The sequence below is a fragment of the Phragmites australis genome, chromosome 9, assembly GCF_958298935.1.
Source record: "Phragmites australis chromosome 9, lpPhrAust1.1, whole genome shotgun sequence".
NCBI classification, from domain to species: Eukaryota; Viridiplantae; Streptophyta; class Magnoliopsida; order Poales; family Poaceae; genus Phragmites; species Phragmites australis.
This window is the reverse complement of record NC_084929.1, coordinates 33,854,564-33,880,784: the sequence shown is the minus strand read 5'-3', so window position 1 is coordinate 33,880,784 and position 26,221 is coordinate 33,854,564. Positions and strand designations below refer to the sequence as shown.

Sequence of the window (26,221 nt, the reverse complement as noted above, 5' to 3'; positions counted from 1 at the left end):
TGCAACTGATCAACCGAAAACAAGGGGAGCCCTGAATGGACGAAACATTCAACAAAGCTGAGCAAGTCTCATACAACCACTGCAAATACCACACATAACCAAAACTAAAACAGCACATGCGTAGCACAAGAGCACACGCAGTTCATTTACAGCAATCAGCACACAATCGGCTACGCAGCAACTTGCAAGTTTACAACTGAGGCCAGGTCCTCATCGAATTCCAATACCCCTGAAGAACCCGAAACATGAAAGGCGTAGGGGAGAGAAGGCGCACGTCACGCCTATTTTTTATACTAATTACATGCTTTTACAAACAAACAAAATACATACATACATATTTGCCGTAATCCAATATACACGAACGGCTATGCTATGCGCATGAAGAACAGCTGCTCCGTGTTCAGTTCTTAGAAGCAGAATTTCTTTTTCTGCAAAAGGCATAAGAAGTGACGCACATTAGATGGGACTGAGTACCAGATTACGTTAACAAGGTAATGACCAGAAGTTGGGAGGCTGGAGGAACGGAACCGTTAACGCATGAATTATCTCAAAAGATAGAAAAGCAAGAAGTAAAGCAAAGTAGAACAGTAACATACACGAAACTTGATCAGCTCTTGCTTGTCAATGTACGCCAGCAGCTCATCCTGTCGCATCAAAGCATCATACAGGGCCTGCTCATGGAAATTGGAGTAGACAGTTCATCACCTTGTTATATTACTTCAAAAGGACTAAAAATATTTTCACATCTAACATATACAATTATCTGTGGAGTAGCAGACAATTTTAGTTTGTGCCAGTTGAGATCAAAGACGTAAAACTGCAGGTTTGAACAAAACAAGCCTACCTTCTTTGTAGAAATTAACTCAGCTTCCAATGCATCCACACGGCGGACAGCTGCATTGAGCAATTCTTCCTTTTCAAATGGCATTTCAGACGGCTTTGTTTCAAGCACCTGAACCTTGTCCTCCAACTCACCTAGCCGTCTTAGCATAGATGAAAGTACATCCTTTTCTGTGTAAGACGGAGCAGGAGACGGAGGTCGGAATTCTTCCTTATACTCTTGTTCTTGCGGATACTCAACATAATAGTCGTCATGCTTAATGGATTGATTTGAGATCCTTCTAGCCATTTTGCTCGGGACAGAACAAAGCATGGCAAAAAGACTCATGATCAAGACTGTCAGCCATGTGATAATTTGAGCTCGAAGTCCTTCAAATGTGACAGGCAAATTTCTCAATGATAATGAACCTGGTGTTGCATATCAAAAGTTCAGGGTTCAGCTCACGAAAATCCAAAATGATACTTGCATATGTATCACATGTTGGTGTAATTTTGAGAACTACATCCTAAAAACAGAGAAAACATTTCACCATATGTTGTAAGCTGGGGTCTTAGGCGTTCCTTTTTGGAAAAGAAAAGGCAAAGAACTGAGTAATCAACCGATATATCTCAATGTTGATATGAACACATTGGTATAGTGGTAAAAAAGTTTATGACTTGATGAGTACATCTGCAGCTACTTTTGGTATTTATGAATGGCAGAGTCTTGGTGGGAACACACATGGACTAACTTTAGGAGTGAATAAATTTTTTAAATTAAAAGTAGAAAAGAATTATAGTAACTTTGCGCAAGAACTTTACAGTAAAGAAAAGAATCATATAGCAATGTTGAAGACCTGCGGAAGAAGCTGTTGAACTAGCTCTGGGACTGACCCATCCATCATCCACAACCTTGTCAACAACAGGAATGCTTTCTTCAATAGTAGCATGAGCAGCAGATGTGGAAGCATGTGCAGACAATTTTGACTGGAAATAGCAACAGATGTCACCTATAAACAACAGGTACACAGTAACAAAAGTGGCAAGAACATAAAAGAAAAAAAAGGTGTAGCCCAAAGATACGTTCCATGGTTCTTTGGGAAGCATACTGGTTAAAAGTCCATTTTACTAGATGCAACTGGAAAAAAAAGGGTGCAGTGCCATTCGAATGTTCACAGTACTATCATAATTTGGTGATCTGAAATCAATAATTTTGAAGTCCTCGTGGCGTCGTCAGTCGATCTTCGATTGGTTATGTTAGTGATGTAGATTATGCCAGAAGTATCGGGTTTCTAATTATACACTATAAAGTGAACAGGGTTAACCACTTGCCTCCTCGTGAACAGGGGTCAAAATAGGGTTGGTAATCAGGTTCCTTGATGCAGTAGGAGATGTAACATCTTCCACTTCAGACCCAGACTCAGCAGATGCATCACTACCTTTTCTCTGCTTCAGTAGGATAACAGAATAAGTACTCACTGAAGACTGAATATGATGTTTCTAGAAATTTCTACACCCAAGATTCTTATAGACTTACAGTTGGATACTCTGGCCTAGCATAACCAATTATCTTTCCATCTGTGCTTGATATGGTCACAATTTGCCTGCCATAGTTAGCTTCGCCATTCAGGACCCTCTGGACAAATTAGACACAGCGCATTAGCAACAGAAGATGTCCAGTCAATAATTGTGTGCATGCAATACATATTGAATGTTTTTCCCTCTCTCCTTTCTTCTTTGGTATTTATTTCATGTGGGGTTTTTTTGGGTGCAGGGTTTGGGGGCTGTTGTGGCTGGATATTACCAACCTTTATAATGTTCGGATCCTTCCAAGGACCTTTGTCAGATCTTTGGCAACCTCCATATTCATCACACTTGCATTTGCCACCAAGAAATTCTGGCAATTCACTGAATGCATGTATCAAACAGAAATTAGGATGGAAGCCAACAACAAAAACATATGGACAAGATTAACGATACTGACCACTCATCGATAATTTCAAGTAACTTATTTTGGTACTTGTTCCCAAGAAGCTTCAAAAGAAAAGATAAAGGGTAATTATTATCTATATACCAAATCACTCAAGAATGATGCAATCAAATCAATAAAAAAACATTACTCACATGAATCTTGGAAGCAGTTTTTGGATCAAGGAATGATTTTATTGTGCTCCATAACATCTTGAAGCCCTGGCCAGCATTAATTATGTACAGCCTGCACAATGTCTGCAGCAGCATCCACAATGCATTAGGGATTGTCGACTTGGGCCAAGATAAAGATAATGACAGGAAGGAAGTATATTTCATCTTTTGAATTTTGTAAAATAAGTAACGGAAATATTTCATTGAATTTTTTTTTTCAAATACTGGAATTGAAATTTGTCATCCATAATCCAAGACAGAACTACCTACCTCTGGGTAGTTGTCACTGTCGATCTTCTGCAATCGTGTGATTAGTTCCCTCGCAGATTTCGAGAAGTTCTTGAATCCCTTAATTTACATAGAAGAACTCAGTAGCCAAGTATTAACTCTTACCAATGTGACTTTAATATTACAAACCATGTTTAGCTATAATATAATGCTACATACCACGCCTTGCACATCCAGAATAGTAGTGCATGAGTCTATGTGCCTTTTTGCAGCAATTGAGCAAGCTGGAAATCTCATATGGAAACATCTCTCAAACTCCTTGACATGGTATCTCACGTACCGATCTATAGTCGTTACTTGCACTACCTTGTTTGCATCAACTTTTCCTATTAACTCTATGTAGACAGGTCTTCCCTCTTTATCCACCCCATGATAAAACTGTGGGTAATACTTCATAACTTCGTCTAACTCAGTGTAGTCAAATTCCTGAGGTACAGGGCCAAGAAGGGACAAAATGAGAAGTTAGTAGTTACTCCAAGCAACACCGATTTTACTAACCTATTACAGTAATGCCTTTTAAACTTCAGCTTTACCTCTATTTTGTCAGTCCCGAATTCCTTCCTCCATCTAAGCATGTCTGACCACATATTCTTTGCTTTCTCAACATCAAATTTCCGCGCTTTCAGGAACCTGTATGTGAATGAGATCAAATGAGAATCTCAGTCAACTAAAATGATGACCACTTTCTTCTCGTGACAGCCCCTTGAGCACCTATAGGTAATTGGTATATGCAGCATAAAGTCAAATCAACCCCCTGAGAAGAGTAAGTGTTGTACCTCAACATCATGTGATAATCATCATGCTGTTGTGGCAGCAAATCCTCATCAATTAAACATTGCCGAAATGTCTCAACGTCTTGAAGCTCTTTAACATCCCTTATGTCCTCAATAGAAACCCGATTTTCGTTCTTCTTTTTGCTTCTCCTTCTAAGGGAATGCCTGAATTTATTCCCCGCGTTAATGGCCTTTTTCTTGAAAGAGCCGATTTTAGTCTTCTTATCTCCTTCTGAGTTGTCTGCATCAGATCTGCTCTCTTTCCTTTCATCATTATGTATGAACCCTTCAAAACCTGCACGGGCAGTAGCATCTCAATTTTCCATCTCCAAATCAAAGCAAAGAAAGCTAATTTTGCGTAACAACAGTTACTAATATGTGGGCTGGACTAGACAAAAAATGGTGCTTTTACAGGGAACTAAAACTGGAACCTATGCAATCACCTTAATGCTCAACAAAAACAGTATGTGAATATAGGTATTAACACTCAACAGATCTTCATAGCCACAAGCAGCGCAGGGCAATAATTGGGACATGGATTGGTTGAATGATCTATGAATTTATTGGTTCGCATACAGCAGCATCCTTATACGTCGATTATCTGCATTAAATGACTCGTTTCCTTTTTGTGGTTTCCTTGAAGATGATCAGCTTCAAACATCAGCTATAATGCCCTCTAATGAGATCAGGCAAAACTTGGATAATTTGCAAAACAATCAATTTCTGTGTTGAGTTTTTTTTTTTTTATAACAAACTACTTTGGGGGGTTTCTAGCCCCAAAACCTATAACCTTATAACAACAATGTATCATTATGCCCTCCAGTAAGAGTCTAATCGAGGAGCATAATCATCCAGATACATATTTATTTAAATCCTAGAACATCAAAGAAACCAAACACATACGAGGAGGGAGCAAAAGGAATTAATAACATCTACTAATTCGCAGCAAATCGATCGATTTGGTCCATAGAAAAGAAACACTTCATACTCACATGGCCTAGCAAATCGATCGAGGGGGCCTGACATCACCTCCGCCGACTCCGAAATCGATTCTCCGGGCAAGCTCCAAGCTCAAAAATGCACTGCAATCGTCCCGCAAAAGGGGAAAAAGGGGGGTCAAGAAAGCACCATGATTGATGACTGTATGGCAAAAAAAAAAAAAAAAAAAAAATCTTTTTCCAATGAAGATGCCTCCGATAGCGATGCGTGCAGGGGAAGAAAGCAATCCAGAGAATTTTGGGGTCCTTTTACCTCCTACTTTTGGAACTTCGGAGCTTATTTTGGCCAAGCGGAGAAGAAGCAGAAGCTCCTGCGTTTACAATTGGTGACTCGGGAGGGACAAGACGAGAAGCGAAGGGGGTTCCAATCACTTTCCGGTGCAGAGACTCGAACAGTCGAACAGTTAAGCTGCATCTGCATTACGTCTTGGTCCATGGACTTGGTGCACCCAGTATCTCTCGGCATTCGGTAAGTCTCTATTATATAAAATATGTGTTAATTCTTATACCATCGCTTCCTCTTTTCTCCTCTTATTTAATAAAAATTTATAAAATTTAAATAATTTACTCATTTTTAACATCTCCTTTTATTCTCTAATCTTTCTATCTTATTACTAACTACAGATATAAGACTTATTTTACTAATAAAAATAAAAATAAAATTAGGAGAAAAATTACCAGATAATCTCTTTCTCATTATTTATCCTATCCGAATCAAACTACGATATACCTCTCGACATATTTGTTCGGCAATACTCACATAACATAATTATATCTCAATAACTTAAGTTTATATTTAATATTATCGTATATAATATTTATATTTTTTGCAACTTATAAACACGATTACCAGGTTACCTAGGCGTACCTGTAGACCGCGCGCAGTGGACGTAAACCGTAGACCGCGTCCAAGAACATGTGCCGCTGATGCGAGGCATGGAGGAGGGTTTGGCCAGGTCAGGTCAGACTAGGTGATTAGTTGGAGGAGTTGGACAACTCCACCCTGATCTACAGCCGCTGATTATTCCATGATTATTATTTAGGGAACAGTTCAAAAAAATATTTTTGGAGTGGAATTTCTTCGTATATTCGATCTATAAATAAAAAACAGGGTATGTGGCCCAAATGTTATAGACCACTTCTACGTTCTAATCCTTTTGTTTTTATCATGGGAGTACCTGCAGTTTTTTCTTTTCTTTTCTTTTTTTGAGGGCATTACATGCATTTTTTTGGACCGGGAACAGTGGGGAGGCCCCTACTGAGATTACCTGCAGTTTTTCAAGTTATGCAGTGCTTAGGTTGATTTGTCTGCTGTGTTATTACGTAGGTAGTATTTGCTGTTTGCTGTTTTCCTTGATAAGTTGCACTGTTGCTATGTTGTTTTACCAAAATGCAGTATAGCTAGAATAGTGAGTATATTTCAGTTTAAATTGTTAGCTAGAATAACAACTGATTTTGTTAATAGTTCCCTGCTCTTGAACAGAACGAAAAATGCCTAATATTAGCCGCCTCGGATAGGTACATGGGTGTGGTTTGCTCATAGATGGCATCACCATGCATAGTAATTCATGTCTCAATCAGGCACCACAACTTTGAATTCTAAATGGAATTACTGTTAAGACAGCAGTAGTTTCTTGTTCAGAATTCAAATGCATAGTTGATACTAGATAGTACTACCGGCACATTAGCCTACCATAGTACCATTGTTCTCTCTTCAGCTAAAGAACAAGCAGCTAAGCTAAAGGAACCCATTCAAGTGCTCGTTGTCCTGTGTTTTCTGTTGGCATCAATCCAGCAGTGACCAAACAAATGGGCATATCAATGGAGTTGGCATCTTGGAAACTTTTTGTCCATGCCTATGCATCCGTTCCATCGATGGTTTGCCATCTACTTTTTTTGAGGACTGGTTTGCTACTTACTTGCCTATCTTTAGTTGTTGCACTGATTGCAATCAGCCGTGAACCATGTTAAAGCATTTTTGGCTGTCATCACATCACACGCACGGGAACAGGTTGTTGGCAAATGAAACAAGTTTACAGTGTAATCTGATCAAAGCATAAAGCACAAAAGGGATTAAAAATGATATATTACCATAAGCAAGAAACACATGATGCTTTGTAGTATATGGCCAAACTTGGCTGAATTTGTACACCACTGATTTTGTTTATAAAAATATATTCCTCTTCATTCTTTGTGGACAAATAGTCCAAACAATTGTGAAAGGGAAGTAAGAAAATACTATGCCAAACTTGCGTATAGAATATCCATTGAGTGAATTCATAGTTTTACTGATGATGGAGACGCAAAGGATATAATTGGTTGAATGTTCCAATCTCACTTCATTGTGATGTGGATATGCTGAATTTTGATCTATAAAAACGGTTGAATAGCTGTCTGGCAGCAACTAAGCTGTTCAAAGCCACGTAATAGTACAATAATTCATGAACTTGACCATATTTTGATATTATAATAGAAGACACTTCCCATAACAATCACTAGCAAAATCTTTGTTTCATTCAATCAAGAAAGGGACTTACAAACCCGACTGGTTCCAGACAAAGGTTTTTTTTCAAATGAATAAACAAATTGCCTTGTGATCCATGCATAGATACAGGGGACAAGAAGGCCAAGAATTTTTCAAGGAATGGTAGGTACGCACAGAATAACGCCTGCACCCGTTCGCCATAGCGGGGGTACATACAGATTCCACTACGAAATAGATTTATAGGATAATGACCTCAAATGAAACACTAACAGTTCTTTTTAGAGAAAAGGATGAACACTAACAATTTTATACTGAACATTTTGCCTGCCGTTAGCTTGAGGCAATTAAGGTGTCCCTGTTGGAGCAGTTGCCGCTTAATCTTTTCTGAAAACAAACAACTGTATCAGTAAATACTTAATACACTAGTACTGTACTAGGAAGCAGGAAGGATGAAGCAAACATGCAGCATACGAACTGCAAATGTAAATGCTTGACTCCAGTTGTTGCCAACTAAAGAGACATGACTACTCGCTCTTTGAGTTTACACTCTCAAGGACGGCAACATGAAAGAAGCTTTGGTAATGGAGGAGAGGCGATTCAAGCTGACAATCCTGCTTGCACTTAAACCAACTGTAGGAGGATAGTTCAGTTCAGTGGGCATTTGCATCTGTGCAGATTGATGTTAGGCAAAGCTTGGATGCATTTTTCTTTGAGATGAAAGAAGGTTCGGCAAAAGACTCAGAAGTGTAACGGTAGAGTGCCATTTTGGCGTGTGTCATAAATGGCAAAAAGTTAAATTCCCCTCTCTCGCCGAAAATTTCCCCAAATCCTATGATTCGATTCTGTTCTACTCAGCCTCCACCAATCTTGGCATCAAATCCTCCCTGCTGGTTAGTCTCTGCTCTGATTTCTCCATCTCCGATAGCGTCCGCTGTTTCTTGGTGTTCACACTGCGTAGCTTCGTTGTTGCGTGCGGCGAGATCCAGGAGCTGCCTGCCATGGCGAAGGACCGCGCCTACTACGACGTCTTGGTGATCTCTTCAGTTAGATGCAGTGATGAGGACAGATAGCTACTGAGCTCACCTCGTAAATTGTTGGGTGCCTCTTTCCTTCAGGCGAAGCTGGTGCATCCGGACAAGAATCCAGGGAACCCCGACGCGGCATTGAAATTTCAGGTAAAATTTCTGTTTAACCCGTTATGTGACTGATCTGTTAGAATCGGTTGTATTTGGATATCTCTTGCCTTCCTTCCTGAGATCTCTCCCGATATTGTTCTATAAGCGGTTGAGGCAATCTCGGAAGGTTAGCACTATATGTACCCCGCATCATATCAATTCAATCTATTGCGTTGAGTCCATCAAGCTCTCATGGTATCAGCCTAGATCCTACGCTTCCGCCTCTTCTTCCACCTTCACGGCCGGCCGGCGCTCCCTGCCGCCGCCATGTCCACCTCTTCTTCCTCCCTCTCCTCTGCGGCTGTGCTTGACAACACGATCAAGAAAATCGCCGCTGCGGTGCGCGAGTCCTTCGCCCCCGCCCCTGGCCTGCAGGTCGACGACGCCACGGCCTCCGCCGTCGCGGACGACGCCGCGGCCAAAGCTTCTGTCGCGGCGCGCGCGGTTCTCGCTCCTCTCCTCGACGAACTGCTCCCACGCGCCTCCGACGCCACGTCTCCTGCCGTCACGCCCACTGTAACGCTGCCGCCGGAACTCACGGCGCTCCTCGCCCGCTTGTCTGTCCAGGCATCTCCGGCCAGCGCGACGCACCATACGCCGCACGGGGCACCCGGCGGCTCCCCTCCCGCCGCGCTCGACGACGAGGCCCTGTCCGCGCTGCACGCACAGGCCGTGGCCGTTCTCAACGTCAAAGCAATCGTCCCCGTCACCCTTGACCTCGCCGCCGGCAACTACTCTCGGTGGCGTGGCCTCTTCCTCGTCGTCCTCGGCAAGTATGCCCTCACGGAGCACGTCTTCTCCGACAACCCTCCCCTTGACCGCGCGGACTGGACGCAGATGGACTGCGTCGTCCTCACGTGGCTCTACGGCTCGATCTCCCCCGAGCTGCTTCAGGAGGTCATGTCCGGCACCGCGATGGCGAGATCGGTCTGGCGCGAGCTCGAGCTTCTCTTCCACGGCAACAGCGAGCGCCGCATAATCAACCTGACGGCGGAGTTCCACGCGTTCTCCCAGGGCGACCTCTCCATCGGCGATTATTGCCGTCGACTCAAGACTATGGCCGACACGCTCGCTGATCTCGGCGAGCCCGTCGCCGATCGGACCATGGTGCTCCAGCTCATCGGCGGCTTGAGCGACCGATTCGACAATCTGCGCTCGCTGCTGCCCATGCGGTCCCCCTTCCCCACCTTCACGGAGGCCCGCTCCCTGCTCCTCCTCGACGAACTCACCCGCGGCGGTACGACCCAAGGCACGCCGGCGACGGCCTTCGTCGCGACCTCTGCCGGCCCTGCTCGTCCCCAAGCCACCAACTCCTCTAACAACTCCCGCAACCGCCGGCGCGGGCGCGGCGGCAGCGGCGGCGGGGGTAACAGCAGCGGCGGCAGGGGTAACAGCAGTGGCGGCGGCAGCTCATCCTCTTCGACGCCTGCGCACGGGGGTGGCCAGGGCAACTCAGCCCAACAGACAGTCTGGCCCACCCCCTATAACCCCTGGACCGGCTCTATCCAAATGTGGCCGGGCCCGATGGGCCACGGTCCAGGTTTGCTCGGTGCTCGGCCCAACTACGCAGGCCTCACCGCGCCGTTCGCTGGGGCTGCAGGGGCGCACTTTGCTGGGCCGTCTGGCTTCCAGGCCGCGGCCCAGCCGGCTTTTGCCTCACAGGCAGGCCCAGCACAGTATGCAGCGCCTCCCTCCACGCCGCACTCCGTCCCGGCTCCGGCACAACACCTGTGGTCTGGTCCCTCTCACTGGGACCCGCAGGTGCTGGCAAGCGCCTACAACACCGCCGTCTTGACTCCACCGCCGTCAACTGAATGGTATATGGACTCGGGCGCCTCCGCTCATATGACATCGGATGCCGGTACCCTCTCCTCCTCTCACCGTCCTAACCCAACCACTCCCTCACACATAGTAGTTGGCAATGGCTCCTTGCTTCTCATTACTTCCGTTGGTCGTGCTCATTTACACTACCCTAACCGTTCCTTTGTGCTTAATAATGTTTTGTTCTCTCCTGACATCATTAAAAGCCTTATTTCCGCACGTCGTTTCTCTCGTGATAATTGGTGCTCTGTCGAACTTGACCCTTTTGGCCTTTCTGTGAAGGACTATCAAACCAAGACCGAGATCGTCAGGTGCAATAGCCCTGGCGACCTGTACCCCCTTCCGGCGGACGCTTACTCTTCGGCCACCTCCGCCCGTGCCTTTGTCGCCACCGCGTCCAACACCGATCTTTGGCACCGCCGGCTTGGACATCTTGGTCACGAAGCTCTCACCCGCCTGGCACATGCGTCAGTCATTCCTCCACCAAAAGGCCCCACCTCCATGTGCCACGCTTGCCAATTAGGTCGTCATGTTCGTTTACCATTTACTACTACCTTCACTAGGGCTACGGCCAATTTTGAGCTTATTCATTGCGATTTGTGGACATCTCCCATTCCAAGTGTGTCGGGTTTTAAATACTATTTAGTCATCCTTGATGATTGCTCCCACTTTGTATGGACCTTCCCTTTGCGTCTTAAATCCGACACCTTCTCCACTTTATCACATTTTTTTGCTCACGTGAAGACACAGTTTGGCACCATCATCAAGAGCATTCAGTGCGATAACGGGCGTGAGTTCGATAACTCCACCGCTCGTTCTTTCTTTCTCACTACCGGCGTCATTGTGCGGATGTCGTGTCCCCACACCTCCCCACAGAACGGTAAGGCTGAGCGTATGCTTCGTTCTCTTAATAACATCACACGCTCCTTGCTTTTTCAGGCAAGCCTTCCTGCTTCCTACTGGGTCGAGGCCCTTCACACCGCCACTCACCTCATCAACCGCCACCCCACTAAGACTCTCCACCACCACACACCGTTTTTTGCCCTCTATGGAGCACACCCTTCCTACTCACACCTCCGTGTGTTCGGTTGTCGCTGTTATCCTAACCTATCCGCCACAGCTCCACATAAACTTGCCCCACGTTCCACAGCTTGCGTCTTCTTAGGATATCCACAGCATCATAAAGGGTACCGGTGTCTTGATTTACAGTCCAACAGGATTATTATATCCCGTCACGTGGTGTTCGACGAGTCATCCTTTCCCTTTGCGGAGATGGCGCGTACTGATGATGTTCCTACGAACCTCACTTTTCTTGAGGACTTTTCAGCTCCTGTGCAGGCCCCCATTGGTCACCCCCGCTCTGGCCTTCGCGGCCCAGCTGGGCGTGCGGCCTCTCCTCAGCCTGCTCCCGAGCCGGCGTGCTCCACTGCGGCCCGGCCTGCCGCTCCTGGGCCGGCGCGCTCCACAGCGGACCGGCCTGCTCTCTCCGAGCCGGCGCGCTCGCCAGCCAGGCCGGCCCCTTCAGCACCGTCCGCCAGTACGCCGACTTCTCCACCTTGGCCCAGCTCTGCATCAGGCTCGCGCGGGCCGGCCCCCTTGCTGGAACCTCCCCCCACTAAAGTGCCCACCCGCGCTCGCAGTGTGCGCATGCCCGGAGTCCGGTTGCCAACGCAACTTGGTGTCTCTCCAACCGTCAACGAGCATGCCATGACTACTCGTGGCAAATCGGGTCTTCGTCAGCCCAACACCCGCTACAACCTCAGTGTGGCCACACTGTCTCCCATTCCGCGTACGTACCGTGCGGCCCTTGCCGATCCCAACTGGCGGTCGGCTATGGACGAGGAGTTCACGGCACTCTTATCCAACCGCACTTGGGATCTCGTCCCACGTCCGGCAGGTGCGAACGTCGTCACCGGCAAGTGGATCTTCCGCCACAAGTTTCAGTCTGACGGCAGTCTCGACCGCTACAAGGCCCGATGGGTCTTACGCGGTTTCACTCAGCGTCCCGGGGTTGACTTCGACGAGACTTTCAGTCCGGTTGTTAAACCGGCCACTGTCCGCACAGTTCTGAGTCTCGCCGTCTCCCGTGATTGGCCTGTTCACCAGTTGGATGTCAAGAACGCGTTCCTTCATGGCACTCTTCAGGAGACAATTTATTGCACGCAGCCCTCCGGTTTCGTCGACCCAACCAAGCCTGACTTGGTGTGCCGCCTCAACAAGTCCCTCTATGGACTTAAGCAGGCCCCTCGTGCCTGGTACAGTCGCTTTGCCAGTTGCATCATAACCCTTGGGTTTACAGAAGCCAAGTCAGATACTTCACTGTTCATCTTTCGGCGTGGCTCTGATATGGTGTACCTGCTACTCTACGTGGATGACATTGTCCTCACTGCCTCCTCTGAGGCCCTACTCCGCTGGACCATTCAGTCTCTACAGTCGGAGTTTTCGATGAAGGACCTGGGAAGCCTCCATCATTTTCTCGGCATCAGTGTCACTCGCAGTTCCACTGGTCTTCAGCTCAGTCAGCGTCAGTACTGCATCGAGGTTCTCGAGAGAGCTGGCATGGCTGATTGCAAGCCCTGCACTACGCCCGTCGACACCAATGCCAAGCTCTCCTCCACAGATGGTCCTTCTGTTGCTGACCCCACCGACTACCGCAGTCTCGCTGGTGCCTTGCAGTATCTGACATTCACCCGCCCGGATATCTCCTATGCCGTGCAGCAGGTGTGTCTACATATGCATGACCCTCGGGAGCCACACCTTGCCGCTCTCAAACGCATTCTTCGGTATGTTCGTGGCACTCTGGATTTTGGATTGCATATTCGTCGCTCCTCACCGGTCGATTTGGTTGTCTACTCGGATGCCGATTGGGCGAGTTGTCCCGACACAAGGAAATCCACTTCAGGTTATGCCGTGTTCCTGGGCGACAACCTTGTTTCTTGGTCCTCCAAGCGACAACACACCGTCTCCCGGTCCAGCGCCGAAGCCGAGTACAGGGCCGTTGCCAATGCAGTCGCCGAAGCTTGTTGGCTTCGTCAGTTACTTCACGAGCTTCACTCTCCTCCGAGCCGAGCCACCTTGGTATATTGCGACAACATCAGCGCCGTCTATCTCTCCACCAACCCGGTGCAGCATCAGCGCACTAAACACGTGGAGATTGACCTACACTTCGTTCGTGACCACGTCGCCGCCGGTGCCGTGCGTGTCCTACACGTGCCGACTACTTCACAGTACGCCGACATCTTCACCAAGGGGCTCCCTACTCCTGTTTTTACAGAGTTTCGTTCCAGTCTTAATGTCTGTTCCACCGACGTTAAGACTGCGGGGGGGGGGGGGGGGTGTTAGAATCGGTTGTATTTGGATATCTCTTGCCTTCCTTCCTGAGATCTCTCCCGATATTGTTCTATAAGCGGTTGAGGCAATCTCGGAAGGTTAGCACTATATGTACTCCGCATCATATCAATTCAATCTATTGCGTTGAGTCCATCAAGCTCTCATGATCATCTACAGATAGCATGGTGTGTCCATCATAAGATAAAGTTATCTAAAAGTGGAACCGACAAACGACAATGTTTGTTCCTACGCATTGAAGCATCTAAAAAGTTGTTAGCTAAGAGCATCACTGGTGATGCTTCATTTTGTGAATAGGAGATTGCTTCTTACTTGTTTGGTCTTCCTCCAAAGTAAATACTGGAACTACTGACTGCACATGATTTATGGGAAGTACTGAAACTATTGACTGTAATGTACATGATCTATGGGTAAATGTTTCTTTGGGACCAATCACTTCTCTAAATGTTTTGCTGCTACAAACTATTGAATTAATTTGCTCGATCTTAACAGGAACTTGGGGAGGCGTATCAAGTCCTAAGCGATCCTGGAAAAAAGGAGGCTTATGATAAGTATGGAAAGGAGGGTATTCCACAGTAAGTCATGAACTTTGTTTGAGATTTGGTAAATAATAGGTATCTTTGTCTGTAAGAAAGGCCACTCATTCCAGGATTATTCAGGCTAAATTGGTCTGGTTGGTTTGGGGCATAGAGCATGGTGAGGCTAGTGGTGGATAGATGACATCACGATTCACAAGCTATAAAAGAGTACCCGTTTTAGGGGAAAACAGACAAGTGACTAGTCTTCGGACGCTCAATTGAAATCTTACTAGTCTTTTTTGAAACATAATCTTTTCATAAAAATATGCTACCCATAGTTTATTGCAGAAATATAATGTAAATTAATTATGCCTTCTGCTATAAGTTGTTTTCTGACTCAGTTGCTTAACACCTCATTTCAGAGATAACATGATCGATCCTGCTGCTGTCTTTGGGATGCTTTTTGGAAGCGACTATTTCGAAGACTATGTTGGTCAGCTTGCTCTAGCATCCATAGCTTCAGTGGAGATTGAGGAAAACTCAAACAGTCATGAGGCAAGAGCAAAGGTTCAAGAAAAGATAAAAGTATGTTCCTTCCAAGTTACCTACTGTTCTTCTGAAGGGAAATTCGTTCCTACGTCCCCATTAGCGAAAATACAATAATCCAACATATGTTGCAGTGATTAAAAAAATCCATAAAAAAATCATGTATGTAGGCCTCCTTTGGATAGGCTTATTTTCAGTTTTTTTCTGAAAAAAATCCGAAGCTATCCAAATGGCTGGCTTTTGGCTGCTTGGGGAAGCGGCTGTGGCTGAAATAAAATAAAAGCTGAGAAGCATATGTCTTGTTGGGTTTTCTGGCTTTTGGGTGTGTTGAGAAGCTAAAAATTTATTGTAAAAGTCAACAATCAAAATTCAATAGCCACAACAGCTTCCTCAGCTAGCCAGAAACTCCGAAGCCGCAGCCTATCCAAACGTAGCCATAGTACACACAAAGTTATGTGAATGTGCAAAAATTCAATTTCAAATTCATCGTTGATATCAAGATTCAAAAAACACAAGTGGTATTGTTAGCACATGATGAACAATGCTGGATCGACTGCTTGTCTATTTTGTTTTTTTGATATCTAGGATGAATTTGACACTGAATATTTACAGGTTTACTTAACTTCATGTGCACTGTATACAAGATTTTTTGACGAATTTTTTAAACATTGCAACATGCTGAATTTGCTAATGGGGACGCCAAGACCCATGGCACAAAATACACACTCTTTTTATAATCAATTGCATTGGAGTTATTGTTCAATTTAGGGTCCAACTTGCTGGTTGATAAGTTGAACCTAATTAACTTTCCTGTGGCACAGGAGTTACAAAGAGAAAGAGAACAAAAGCTTACTCAGAGCCTAAAGGATCGACTTCAACCGTATGTAGATGGGAGAAAGGATGAATTTGTGAGTTGGTCAAGTGCAGAAGCTCAGCATTTATCCCAAGCAGGTATATCATGTGAATGTGTGTTTGTTGTGCACACCTGCCATATTGTGAATTTTTAAAATGGACCATCTGCTTCTTGCAGATACTTCATTTCAATTATTTCAGTAAATCAGTGTCAGATTTCATCATCAGATAGGCACGTTAGATTTATTTTCATTCGCATAGATTATATTTTTTATGGGTCTTATAAACCTCTATAGGAGTATAGGACTCCCTATTGTTCCAGTGTCGTAATGGCTGTTCTCTGATGATTTTATTTTATTTCTTGGAACATTTGATATTTCACTTTTGGCTTTTCAAGCTCTTAACTTACCTCAAACGAAAATTTCAGCTTTTGGTGAGGCTATGCTTCACACTATTGGCTATATTTATGTACGGCAAGCAGCAAGAGAACTTGGAAAGAGTAGATTGTATATGGGTGTACCATTCATAGCTGAGTGGGTAATGGACAAAGGTCATCACATTAAATCGCAGGTTAATGCTGCTTCAGGTACTTTCAAAGACATCTTTTAATGCTTTGTTTAATCCATGTGTCAGATCATCCATGGTAATGAGTTCCTGTTATAGGTGCTATCTCTCTGATACAACTCCAAGAAGGAATGAAGAAGATGGAGGGGAGTGAAAACAAGGAAGAGCAGCTTATGAAGAGCTTTGAGGAGAAAAAAGATGGTGTAATGGTGATTGTTTATTGGAGGGAGAAGAGGAGGGGGATGGCGAGGTTGCTGACGGCTATGGTGAGCGGCGGCTAGGGTTTTGAGCACAAGGATATGGAGGTGTGAGAGAGAGAGCGAGTATCGGCCAGGTGTCGACATAAGAAGGTTTTCCTTCTAATTCTTGCACAGACACTCACTTAAAGTAAGTTTTAAAAAAAGAGAACAAAATCAAAGTCCGAAAAATAAAGGTAAAATCATAATTAAACTTCAAAATAAAGGTAAGAATGCAAATATTGAGGCCCTTTCTTTTTTAAGGACAGCATCGTAGCTACTTGGCAAGGTGTATGTGCTTTCACTCTGATTTGATCTCTACGAAGTTTCACACTCTGAGCTTCGATCGACGTGTCCAGGTCACGTCAATGCATGTCCCCGTAGAACTGGCTGGGGAAACGCAGTGCTTGGGATGGTAATTAAGGTTGGTTTTTCAGTCACCAGATGACGAATTTGAGATGTCCGATCGGGAACCGTTTAAAGGCCGTCGTCAACCTCCCGATCGTTTCCCTGATTCCAGTCTACTCGCATATGTTTTAATTAGAGGCATGTGAAATTTAGGAATGCGGGTAAATAATTCCCGTGGGTTGTTCTGGGATGTGGAGAGCGCTGTACACATCAGAAATTTCTCATGTCATTTCTCGCAGCTGAAGAAGCAAGTTTGGCGCCCGTCCGACCAAATTCGCGGCTCTCTGGTGGGATTATGGTGTTCTAGGAGCGGTTATAAGTGCAGGGGCTCAGTTACCGACCGCATTACAATGGTAACCGACTGTCTTCATGAAGTTGCGCGGTCTCCCTTGCCATAGGTCGGTAACCGAGGAAGCAAACTTGGTAACCGTTCAAACTCAGGGATTTATTGTTTTTCTCGGTCGGTAATTGTGTTGTCTGTGTTCGATTCTGAAGATGCAATGTGTGATGCGTTCGATTCCGAAGATGCAATGCGTGATGCGTTCGGTTGTCGACCAGCGTTCTTTTGTGTATTGTGGTCTGCAATCGGTGTTAAAAAGTCAACAGTTCTGCAGTCGATTAGCGTTTGATTGGCTCGTTATGCAGGAGCAGCTGGGCTCGCACGCGGTGGGTGGGCCTGTGGCCTCACCTCGGGCCCTGCAACACGTGGCACTGGCAGCTCTCCTTCCATCGTGCAGGAGGTGAGCTGAGTGATCACTCGGCGCCACTTATGTGCAGAGCTTAGCTTAGCTGCTTATTACACCCCAGCTGAGCTCCATGATATCCATTCTTTGTGGCTCCTCATCCAATAAACACCCGTAATTAGCGAGCACATGAGGCTGCCGCTGCTTAATTGCGCACATGAAGGAGCCCTCTCGCCGTGAGCTGGTCCAAAAACGATGCCCGCAAAAGTAGGCCTCCGAGGAGGCTCAACCTGACCAGAAACGTTCGGCCTCAACGTCGCGGCCCCGTGCTCCCGCTCTTTTACAGCTCAGGTCTCCTTGCCATCGACGTCCGCGCGGCGCGACGAGACGAGGTGGTGCCATTGCCAGCCATGGTAATCGTCTCCATCATGCCGTCAGTGTTCTCCGGTCTGCTGCTGCTGCGTCGAGACGACGTGCTCTCGGCGTCGTCGCTCATGTCTGGCCCCGACAAAATTGACGTGCTCGATCCCTATCGCGTCCACTCCAACTAGCGTATTTGTGCTGTCACTGCTGCGGCACAGTGGCGCTGGCTTATGGATAATGGCGGATGCAGACGAGTGAGGTGGAAGAGCTCATCCATGATAAAACATTATTAGCGACGTCTTCATGTTTGCGAAGCGGTAGGAGCGCTCGAGTCCCTTGGATCCACACCTGGAAACGGGATTGCGACTGTTGTGTAACTGTGGCCATTGGCCAAGAACAGTGAGGTCATTTAATCTGCACCTTGAACGGATCCTGCTAGCTCAGCTCCTTGAAGGAATCCACTCCTAGGACGTGATGACCTTGTCGAAAGGGACATTGCCGGGAGGATTCAGGGAGAAGCCAATGGCCCCATAAACAAGGGCGTCTATGGATGGATGGATGGACGGAAGTGTGGTCCAAGTATCGTCGCCAGTACCCGGAGAAATTAATAATGCTGACTGGTTAGCTTGCATTAGCATTTCTTTGGGCAAAAAATTAGATTGAGGCGTCGTGCTTGTAATACTCTACTAACTTCCACTCTGGTTTCGTGAAACACAAATTAGAAAAAAACTAAAGGGTGACAGCAACCTGTGTAACATATGTAAACCAGGGAAGGGAAATTTCTACATGTCATGCCGACCAATGGCTGGTAACCGTTTATTTACGTTAATATTGGTATAAGAGGAGTAGGTAAAAAAATTGTAATTATATAATCGATAAGAGAATTAATAGATAAATAAATATTAAGTGAAAGAGATAATCGCTGAATATAAATTGTGCATATGCAACATACTGCAAAGTTGCATTTACGTAAGCCTAAGAACCGTCTGGCTTCGTAGCTCCTTGGCACGAGATAGAGAAAATAAAAATATCAGAGAAGTTAAAAATAAATCAGAAAAGTACAGATGCTTTCTGTGGTACGAGTTAGTGTCACAAGGCATAACTGCAGGTTTATTCTTTACAAAAAAAAACTTTATAGTACACAATATTCTCGTATGTATGTACTGTCTGCTCTTCTGACGAAACAGAAGCAGTATACAGAAAAGGGTAAAAAAAAAAGTGTATTGGGGACTAGAGAAAAGTACTAACATTTCGGTTACTACGTACAATCCCTAATCTAGCCATGGTTCTTCCTCTCGTGTGAAAAACATACGGGAATAGATAATTCGGGAAGGCAAAAGTGAAAGGGAAAAAAAGATCAGAAGTATTCCAAGTTGAAGTCGAAATGCGTCAGGCTCTGTTCTTGGCAGGGCAGCGAGAACTTGTGCTCCAACGCGTCGTCTTCCACCCGCACTTCTCCGCCGTAGCCGCTGTGCTGCTGCTCCATCTCCGTGAAGGGCTCCGCCTTCGCGCCGCCGCCTGAGGCCCAGTGCAGCACCTCGCTGTCGAGCACATTGCTCATCTCGGCGCAGTTCCAGTTGCTGCTGTTGCTCGAGCTCTCCCCGTAGCCCAGGTTCTCCGACACGTCCAGCACGCTGCTGTAGTCGGCGACGAACCCAGCCTCCGAGGCCTTGCCGACGTCGTACTGGCCGTACAATGCCGCCACGTTGGCCACGCCCAAGTCGAAGCCACCGCCGAAGTCGGTCACCGGGAACGGGTCGAACACGGCCGGCTGCTTCTGAGGGAGGCTGTCGCCGTCAGCGGCGGCGGGCTTATGGTCCTGATCTCGAGCGTCCGTCAATGCCGCGGGCGCCGCCGCGGCACCGGCGTCGATGGGCTTGTGCGTGCTCGGGTCGATGCCCCGCAGCCGGAGCTTCTTCTTGAGGCAGCTGTTCCAGAAGTTCTTGATCTCGTTGTCCGTCCGCCCCGGCAAGTGCGACGCGATCTGCGACCACCTGCATGGATGCACGGAATTCTTTTAGCCCTTTGAAGAACACACGCACTTGCTAGTGCTAGCTCCTCCTCCGCATTGCAAGATGTGAACGCATTGTACCGACCTGTTCCCTAGGATCTCGTGAAGCGCGACGATGAGGTCCTCCTCCTGCTGCGAGAAGCTGCCGCGCTTCAGGTCAGGGCGGAGGTAGTTGATCCACCGCAGGCGGCAGCTCTTGCCGCACCGCTGCAGCCCTGCACGCACGCGCGCACGACGGCGCGAGGAAATTCAGCCGAAGGAATGGCAGCGAGTGTGATAGAACAGTGGAGCGGTGAGCCGGTGAGTGGCGATGTGCTGTGTGTGAGCTTGCTAGCTTGCCTGCGAGCTTGGGGACAGAGCTCCAGCACCCGACGCCGTGTCGGATGATGTGATTGTACAGCTTCTCGTCTTCCTCGGGAGACCACAGCCCCTTGCGGAGCTTGGGCTGCACGCCGCCGCAGGAGAGCCGTCCCATCCCCTTTCCCCTACTCCGACGACGGCGACAAAAGACGGGGCAACGTCGGTGATTATCGTTGCAATGGCGATCGGTGGATGCTTCCTCGATCGATGGCTGCTGGCTAGCTATATGTATGGCCCGGTATATATGGGGAAGCGTGCGTACCAAGAAGGCAAGAACTGCACACTCTTGGGAGAGGCAGAGGTAAGGTGAGGCAGCGATCAAGTAAGTTCTAAGCAAGGTGCAGTGCGCGCGCAAGCAATGGATTGGAGCTTAAGATACCTCCCGTTTGTGAGAGATGGTGGGCTAAAATAGTGCGCCGTGCTCAGGAGAGAGAGAGAGAGAGAGAGAGAGAGAGAGAGATTTTCTGGTTCACAACGACAATGGAGAGGAGAGGAGAGAGAAAGAGAGCTGGATTTTTTTTCTCTCTCTCATCTTACGGTATTGGTTGGAGACATGACTTTCCATTTCATTTCCTCTTTTCCCCTGTTAGAGTGACTAAGCACAGGTTATGGCAACTGTAAGCCATGAATGTGCTCGCGGACTTGCAAATCGGTCTCAGCAATGGTACGACGGCTCAATTAATCATCGCATCATTTTTTTTTACTTGTCCAACTTGATCACCGCGCCCCTGCTGCAGGAGTCGAAGCTAATTAAACCACACTGTGCTTGTCCGGTCACTCTTAGGCTAGCTGATCATGTCGCTAATCTGGCTCGTTCTCACCGGCCACGTCGCGTAAATTAAATGGCCTGCCGACCTCCGTGTCCCATCCGACTGCATCCCAGCTGATCCTCCTCGTCCAAACAGGTGCTGCGCTGCGGTCTCCGACGTCGTTTGCGCGTCTAAATACAGAGATTTTTTTGCTGATCAAATGTGGTAAAAGAAGAGCCGGATCATGGTCGCCGTCGTCCGGCGTGTCCGTCAGCGGACAGCGGCCGCCGCCGACGGTTAGAGTTGCACCGTCGGTGGAGGAGAAATCAAGAACGCGCGCGCAGTCGTCAACGAGTCACTGCCTCACTTCACTATACTGCTTTACGCCGGTGTAGTAGCGAGTGGCGTCGATCGTTTTCGGTTTGCGTCGTGGAGGCAGTGACAGCGGATTGAACGCCTTGCCTTCGTTCTCCCAGTTGCGACAGAGAAACCAACGGGCAAACTAACTCCTTTTTTTTAGAAACCGGATTGATCTTCATTCATATATTATGTAAAAGATTACATCGAAGACCTTGCAGCGACATTGCTAAAAAAGATAAAAAAATACATCGTGGTCCTTGCAAGGGTCTTTCGGTTATCTTCGTCACCGGCGATAGAAGCTGCAGTTTGAAGCCGACACATTTTCCGACGGGCAAACTAACTGAGGATTCTGTTCTGAATTAAACTGACTTACTTAATTCACCGTCGTTTGTCAGACTCCGACGTACTAACACAACCAATTTTTAATACGGAAAATGTTTCGCGGACAACCATTTTAATATAGTCATGTATTTATACCATCCAATACATTCATGAGCTTCAAGTGATTTTAGTAGTTAGATTCTTAACTGTACTCAAATAGTTATACGTGTAGCAGACTAGCGGTATCCTAGATGGGAAATGTTTCGCGTATAATGGTGCGAATTTAGTGTTGTTGGCATCATGACCTTATTACCTTGCTGTTGTTGATTGATGAGAAAGGAAGAATGGCTGCTGAAGAAGCAGCGTCGACAGCAGTGTTCAGAAACGTGTTCAACTCCTTTTTTTTACCTGGTCAATCGTTGGCCACTACACGCTAGGTACGCCACAATTTTGACCTTATTGCCCAGGACCAATGCCGCGTGAATCGTGTCGATCGTACAAGTACGATACCATTTGATATTGTCGGAACACCAGGACAAGATAAGCACTGTAATAATTTGCTGTCACCCGGTAGTTCAAGACAAAATGGAGCAAACTAAAAGCAGAGGCCTAAAAGTTACATTGAAAAATACATTGCCGTTACTTTGGTTTGCCATGTAAAAAATTTGCCGCTGTCTGTGTTTCGTTAGTTGGCATTTGGATTGACGTTAAAGTTTTAGCTTATTCACACAACGCTGCCCTCGCTAGCTATTTTCTCCCTAACACGTGGGTGAAACCGCGGCGACAAAAAGCTAAGCCAAAATTTTGACGAACTTAGGATTGGCAGGACTAATGCAGGTGTAATCCAAACAAGCCAACAAAGCATCTGATCCTTGCACTTGAAGGGAAAAATGTTAGAATATATAGGCTTAAAAAAATTATTTTTGTGTAATTCCAAATAAATCTTAAAGGTATAACCATGTGGAGGTGAGAGTGTATTTTTAGTCCTATCTTGCTAATAGAGGTAGAGTGGGACTAACTTAAAAGTGATTTTCTCCTTCCCTTAGTTAGCATGTGTGGATGAGAGGAACAAGAGAATACACGCGTACTCACTCGTCTCACTAAGCCATGGTGCACCTGCCTAAATGGTCTGTTAAAATCAGATCTAGTTGCTTGCGTATGTACGACTTCTTTTTGTAATTTTATTCTTTTTGCTACATAGACAAACATATAAGTATATGGAAATCATGTTGGTTAAAAGTTCTATCATGGCATATCTCAACCACGTGATTCTCACCAATTTCTCTTTGTTGTGCTATCGTATGCAATACACTCCATCCCGCTGCGCCGACGTGCACCGACGAAAGGTAGAGAAGGTCTTCGAAACCCGTTGCTCTTGAGATCCTGCATCGGGAGAGGACGAATAAGGTTTTTAGGAAGCGCTCGTCACGATTGCTCACGATTTGCTTCATCTACATCATCACGATCTACTTCGACTACTTTATCATCTTCATCATCGTCTACTGCTTCGATATCATAGGAGCATCTGTATCACACGTTGCTATCAAGTACGTACATTGCTATCTAGTCGAACTCTACTCGAGTGATAGTCGAATGTAGTCGAGACTCGTCAGAGCTAATCGAGCTATTTGAGTGATAGTTGAGACTTGTCAGAGCTAATCGAAATCTAGTGAATATTGATTATCTGCATCTATCTATATTCATGTTATATCAGAAATTAAATTAAATCTAAAGTAGCTTTTTTCCAACAAAAAGGAGGTTTGTACCGATGTTGCAGGAGCCCTAATAGACAGGAGTAGATGGATTATACTACCACCACAGTAGAAAAAGAAAGCAAAGAAAAGGCAGCACCATGCTCAGCATGAGTCGCCTGTACGGCACTATATGTGTGGCCATTGCTCAAAATACTGGGCGATCGATTCTCCAATCATCCAGCCAGAAAAAAAGCAGATCTAAAAGTTGCCCGCGCATCAAAGATAGCGTTGAAGTTTTGCACGAGCAGTTGGCACAAGTTTCGCAGTTTTTTTCAGCGGTAGGGCCGGCCGGCCGGCCGTTCCTACGTGCTGAACTGCTGATGGGCAACCGTTTCCAGACCGTCCGATCGTGCACGGGGCATTCGAAATTAAGGACCCTCGCGTTCCTACACATTTCCACAGCTAGCGAGTGATCAACAAGCAAGCATTGATCAAATTTTTTATGGGACCCGGTGCTGCACAACTTGTAATTAATATCGATCGAACCTGACAGATGCACTATTTTTAAATAATGAAAGAAAGTTTTGACATTTGGCATCATGTGATAGATACAGTTAGCAGCCACAGAAAACAAAAGCGGTTTAGTATTTTTTATATACAATGTACGTGGAGCTGAAACTTGAAAGGGAAGAAAAGTGTAAAAGACCATATATATGTAATTAAATCATTTATCACATAGTCAGATACTAAACCGCTACCTATTTGCCACAGATGCACCATGATAGTGCGATGGAAGCTACCATGCACTAGCTATATGCATGCTGCCACGGTGTAAGTAGGTATACGCATGTAGGTTCCATCGAAAAAGGGGAGAGAAAAAAAGAGTACGTACGTAGCAGCCCCCTGCGGAGTAGTGCAGTGGCAAATGATAGCGTCTAGTAGACGTGAGAGAGGCCGGCCGGGGCGGGGCGAGGTGACTTGCAAACGCCACAACCACAAGGCGTGAGTTGGAGAAAGGCAGCTAGTAGCCAGGCTCTCTCGCGTCGTTCGCGCGCTTGGCGAGCGTACCACACGGGTGCGTGTGATGGAGCGTTAGGCAGGTGGCCGGTCAAGGTCGCGCCCGCGCCCCGGAACGCCCTGCCAGTGCCACGGCCGCTCGCTCGTGGTTGTCTGGTTGCGCGCGAGAGGGCGCCGGCTAGCCGGAGCCCGGACGGACGGGCGGGCGGGGCGGTCGATCGTCGCTTCGAGCCTGGTGCAAGGCTTGGACGATCAAGTACTACGAGCAGGAGCAGATCCAGAACAAATTGTTAGGAATGTCCCCGCGGACTCATCTTCTTTCCGGTGTCAGAAAAGTCGAACAGTCTTTGATCTCATAGAGCATGACAAACATTTGAAGAGGTGCTTACGAGGCTACCATAGGACCAGACAATCCCCCCTTCCCTGGATGCTTACCAGGAAAGAAAATTTTATAAGACTCTTTATTGAAAAATCTCTATAAGATTTTGATCTATACTGATTCTCTGATCTAGCGATTAATACATACAACATCGAGTAATAACGATAACATATAACATATATAAGAGAGAGTCTTTCTGTGAGATCGAATCATATAGAATTTCTTTCGACGTACCAGCTACTACAACTCTTGTGGTTGGTTAGGGTGGGCCCTGTAGCTACCTGCATGCTGACTGACACCCGTTGCTGCACTCCGCAAGGACACACACGGTGCGTGGCTGGTGGTGAGGCGCCCGTTTACGTAGACGTACGTGCGCCGTCGGTTCGTTCGTTGGCGCTGGGCGACGACTGCTTTGCTGCTCGCATTGGCGCTACTCGCTTGCATGTTCATGCGAAACCGACGTCCATGTGAGCGATCGGTCTCAAGGGATTCGTACGAGGAAGTGCATGCACGCATGCTTCAGATCATGCGAGATTGAGAGAGGCTCGCATGCAACAAGTCCTGGTAGCTAGCTAGGATCAACTGCTCATCGACCGGCCACTTGTTGATCTCTTTCAATTTGAGTTATTCGAAATTGCATGCTCGATCAGTTGGTTAATGGCCGGTTTGCTACAACTGCAAAATTGGTCAGGATATTCATGCATGGTGAACACAGAGGCATACAACGTTTTTTTGTTGTTGTGTGGAATTAGGAGTCGGGACGGTATATTGCCCTTCCAGTATCTTTGGGACAACTCCGGCCTGTAGGCTTGCAGCTTGTCCTGTTCCTTTGTTAAAGCTTGAAGCTACTTCACCAAGGTAGGCGGACTTTCGTTTTCCGATCAAGTTGCAGAGCGGTTACGAAATACTGCCATTTTCAAACCAAAGAAAAAGGCACGGCAACTACGGGACACTACTAGCTAATAATAAATTTGGTACGCTAATCATCTACTCCAAACGTGTGAGTTGTCGGTTACTGACCGGTGAGTGCTACTCATCGACAAGTGACTCCTCGCGCTCGTACATCTCGAGTGCACGACCTAATTTCAGATGTGGCCACTGGAAATGATTCATAAATTCAACATCGATAATAATTTATTGTCATGCTACAACTTTACAAGAGTATAGTATAATTAATCTATTGACTCACTTGTGCGTACCTTTAATACTATATAAGAGATCATTTCTTCGAGAAAGTCATCATTTTTTTCAATTACAAGGATAACATACACATACACATCACATGCACACACTCGCGAGTGTGACTCATAT

General features: G+C 46.4%; 3 protein-coding genes across 9 annotated transcripts; 1 reads left to right on the top strand and 2 right to left on the bottom strand.

Annotated features, from left to right (window-relative positions):
- Positions 1 to 86: 86 nt before the first annotated feature.
- LOC133929339 (phosphatidylinositol/phosphatidylcholine transfer protein SFH8-like) lies at positions 87 to 5,416 on the bottom strand. Of its 2 annotated transcripts, none has more exons than XM_062376059.1 (15): positions 5,274 to 5,416; positions 5,015 to 5,104; positions 4,026 to 4,317; positions 3,783 to 3,879; positions 3,409 to 3,675; positions 3,232 to 3,309; positions 2,944 to 3,045; positions 2,804 to 2,853; positions 2,628 to 2,727; positions 2,357 to 2,455; positions 2,152 to 2,268; positions 1,677 to 1,806; positions 845 to 1,248; positions 597 to 671; positions 87 to 428 (listed from the first exon to the last, which is right to left on the bottom strand). In XM_062376059.1, the coding sequence occupies exons 2-15, from the start codon at positions 5,046 to 5,048 to the stop codon at positions 408 to 410; spliced, it is 1,866 nt and encodes a 621-aa protein (XP_062232043.1). In that variant the 5' UTR covers positions 5,049 to 5,104; positions 5,274 to 5,416; the 3' UTR covers positions 87 to 407. The 2 variants fall into 2 exon arrangements, with proteins under 2 accessions (XP_062232043.1, XP_062232044.1); XM_062376060.1 differs by having other exon boundaries at positions 2,152 to 2,265.
- A 2,845-nt stretch (positions 5,417 to 8,261) lies between these two features.
- On the top strand, positions 8,262 to 16,909 carry LOC133929336 (chaperone protein dnaJ 10-like). Of its 6 annotated transcripts, none has more exons than XM_062376051.1 (8): positions 8,262 to 8,395; positions 8,464 to 8,536; positions 8,621 to 8,680; positions 14,342 to 14,424; positions 14,790 to 14,952; positions 15,735 to 15,864; positions 16,193 to 16,351; positions 16,429 to 16,909. In XM_062376051.1, the coding sequence occupies exons 1-8, from the start codon at positions 8,337 to 8,339 to the stop codon at positions 16,608 to 16,610; spliced, it is 909 nt and encodes a 302-aa protein (XP_062232035.1). In that variant the 5' UTR covers positions 8,262 to 8,336; the 3' UTR covers positions 16,611 to 16,909. The 6 variants fall into 6 exon arrangements, with proteins under 6 accessions (XP_062232035.1, XP_062232040.1, XP_062232039.1 ...); XM_062376053.1 differs by having other exon boundaries at positions 8,265 to 8,396; positions 8,479 to 8,536; XM_062376052.1 differs by having other exon boundaries at positions 8,266 to 8,395; positions 14,342 to 14,400.
- Positions 16,910 to 19,102: 2,193 nt separating this feature from the next.
- On the bottom strand, positions 19,103 to 21,033 carry LOC133929338 (myb-related protein Hv33-like). Its single transcript, XM_062376058.1, has 3 exons — positions 20,370 to 21,033; positions 20,116 to 20,245; positions 19,103 to 20,013 (listed from the first exon to the last, which is right to left on the bottom strand). The coding sequence occupies exons 1-3, from the start codon at positions 20,503 to 20,505 to the stop codon at positions 19,377 to 19,379; spliced, it is 903 nt and encodes a 300-aa protein (XP_062232042.1). The 5' UTR covers positions 20,506 to 21,033; the 3' UTR covers positions 19,103 to 19,376.
- Positions 21,034 to 26,221: the final 5,188 nt, after the last annotated feature.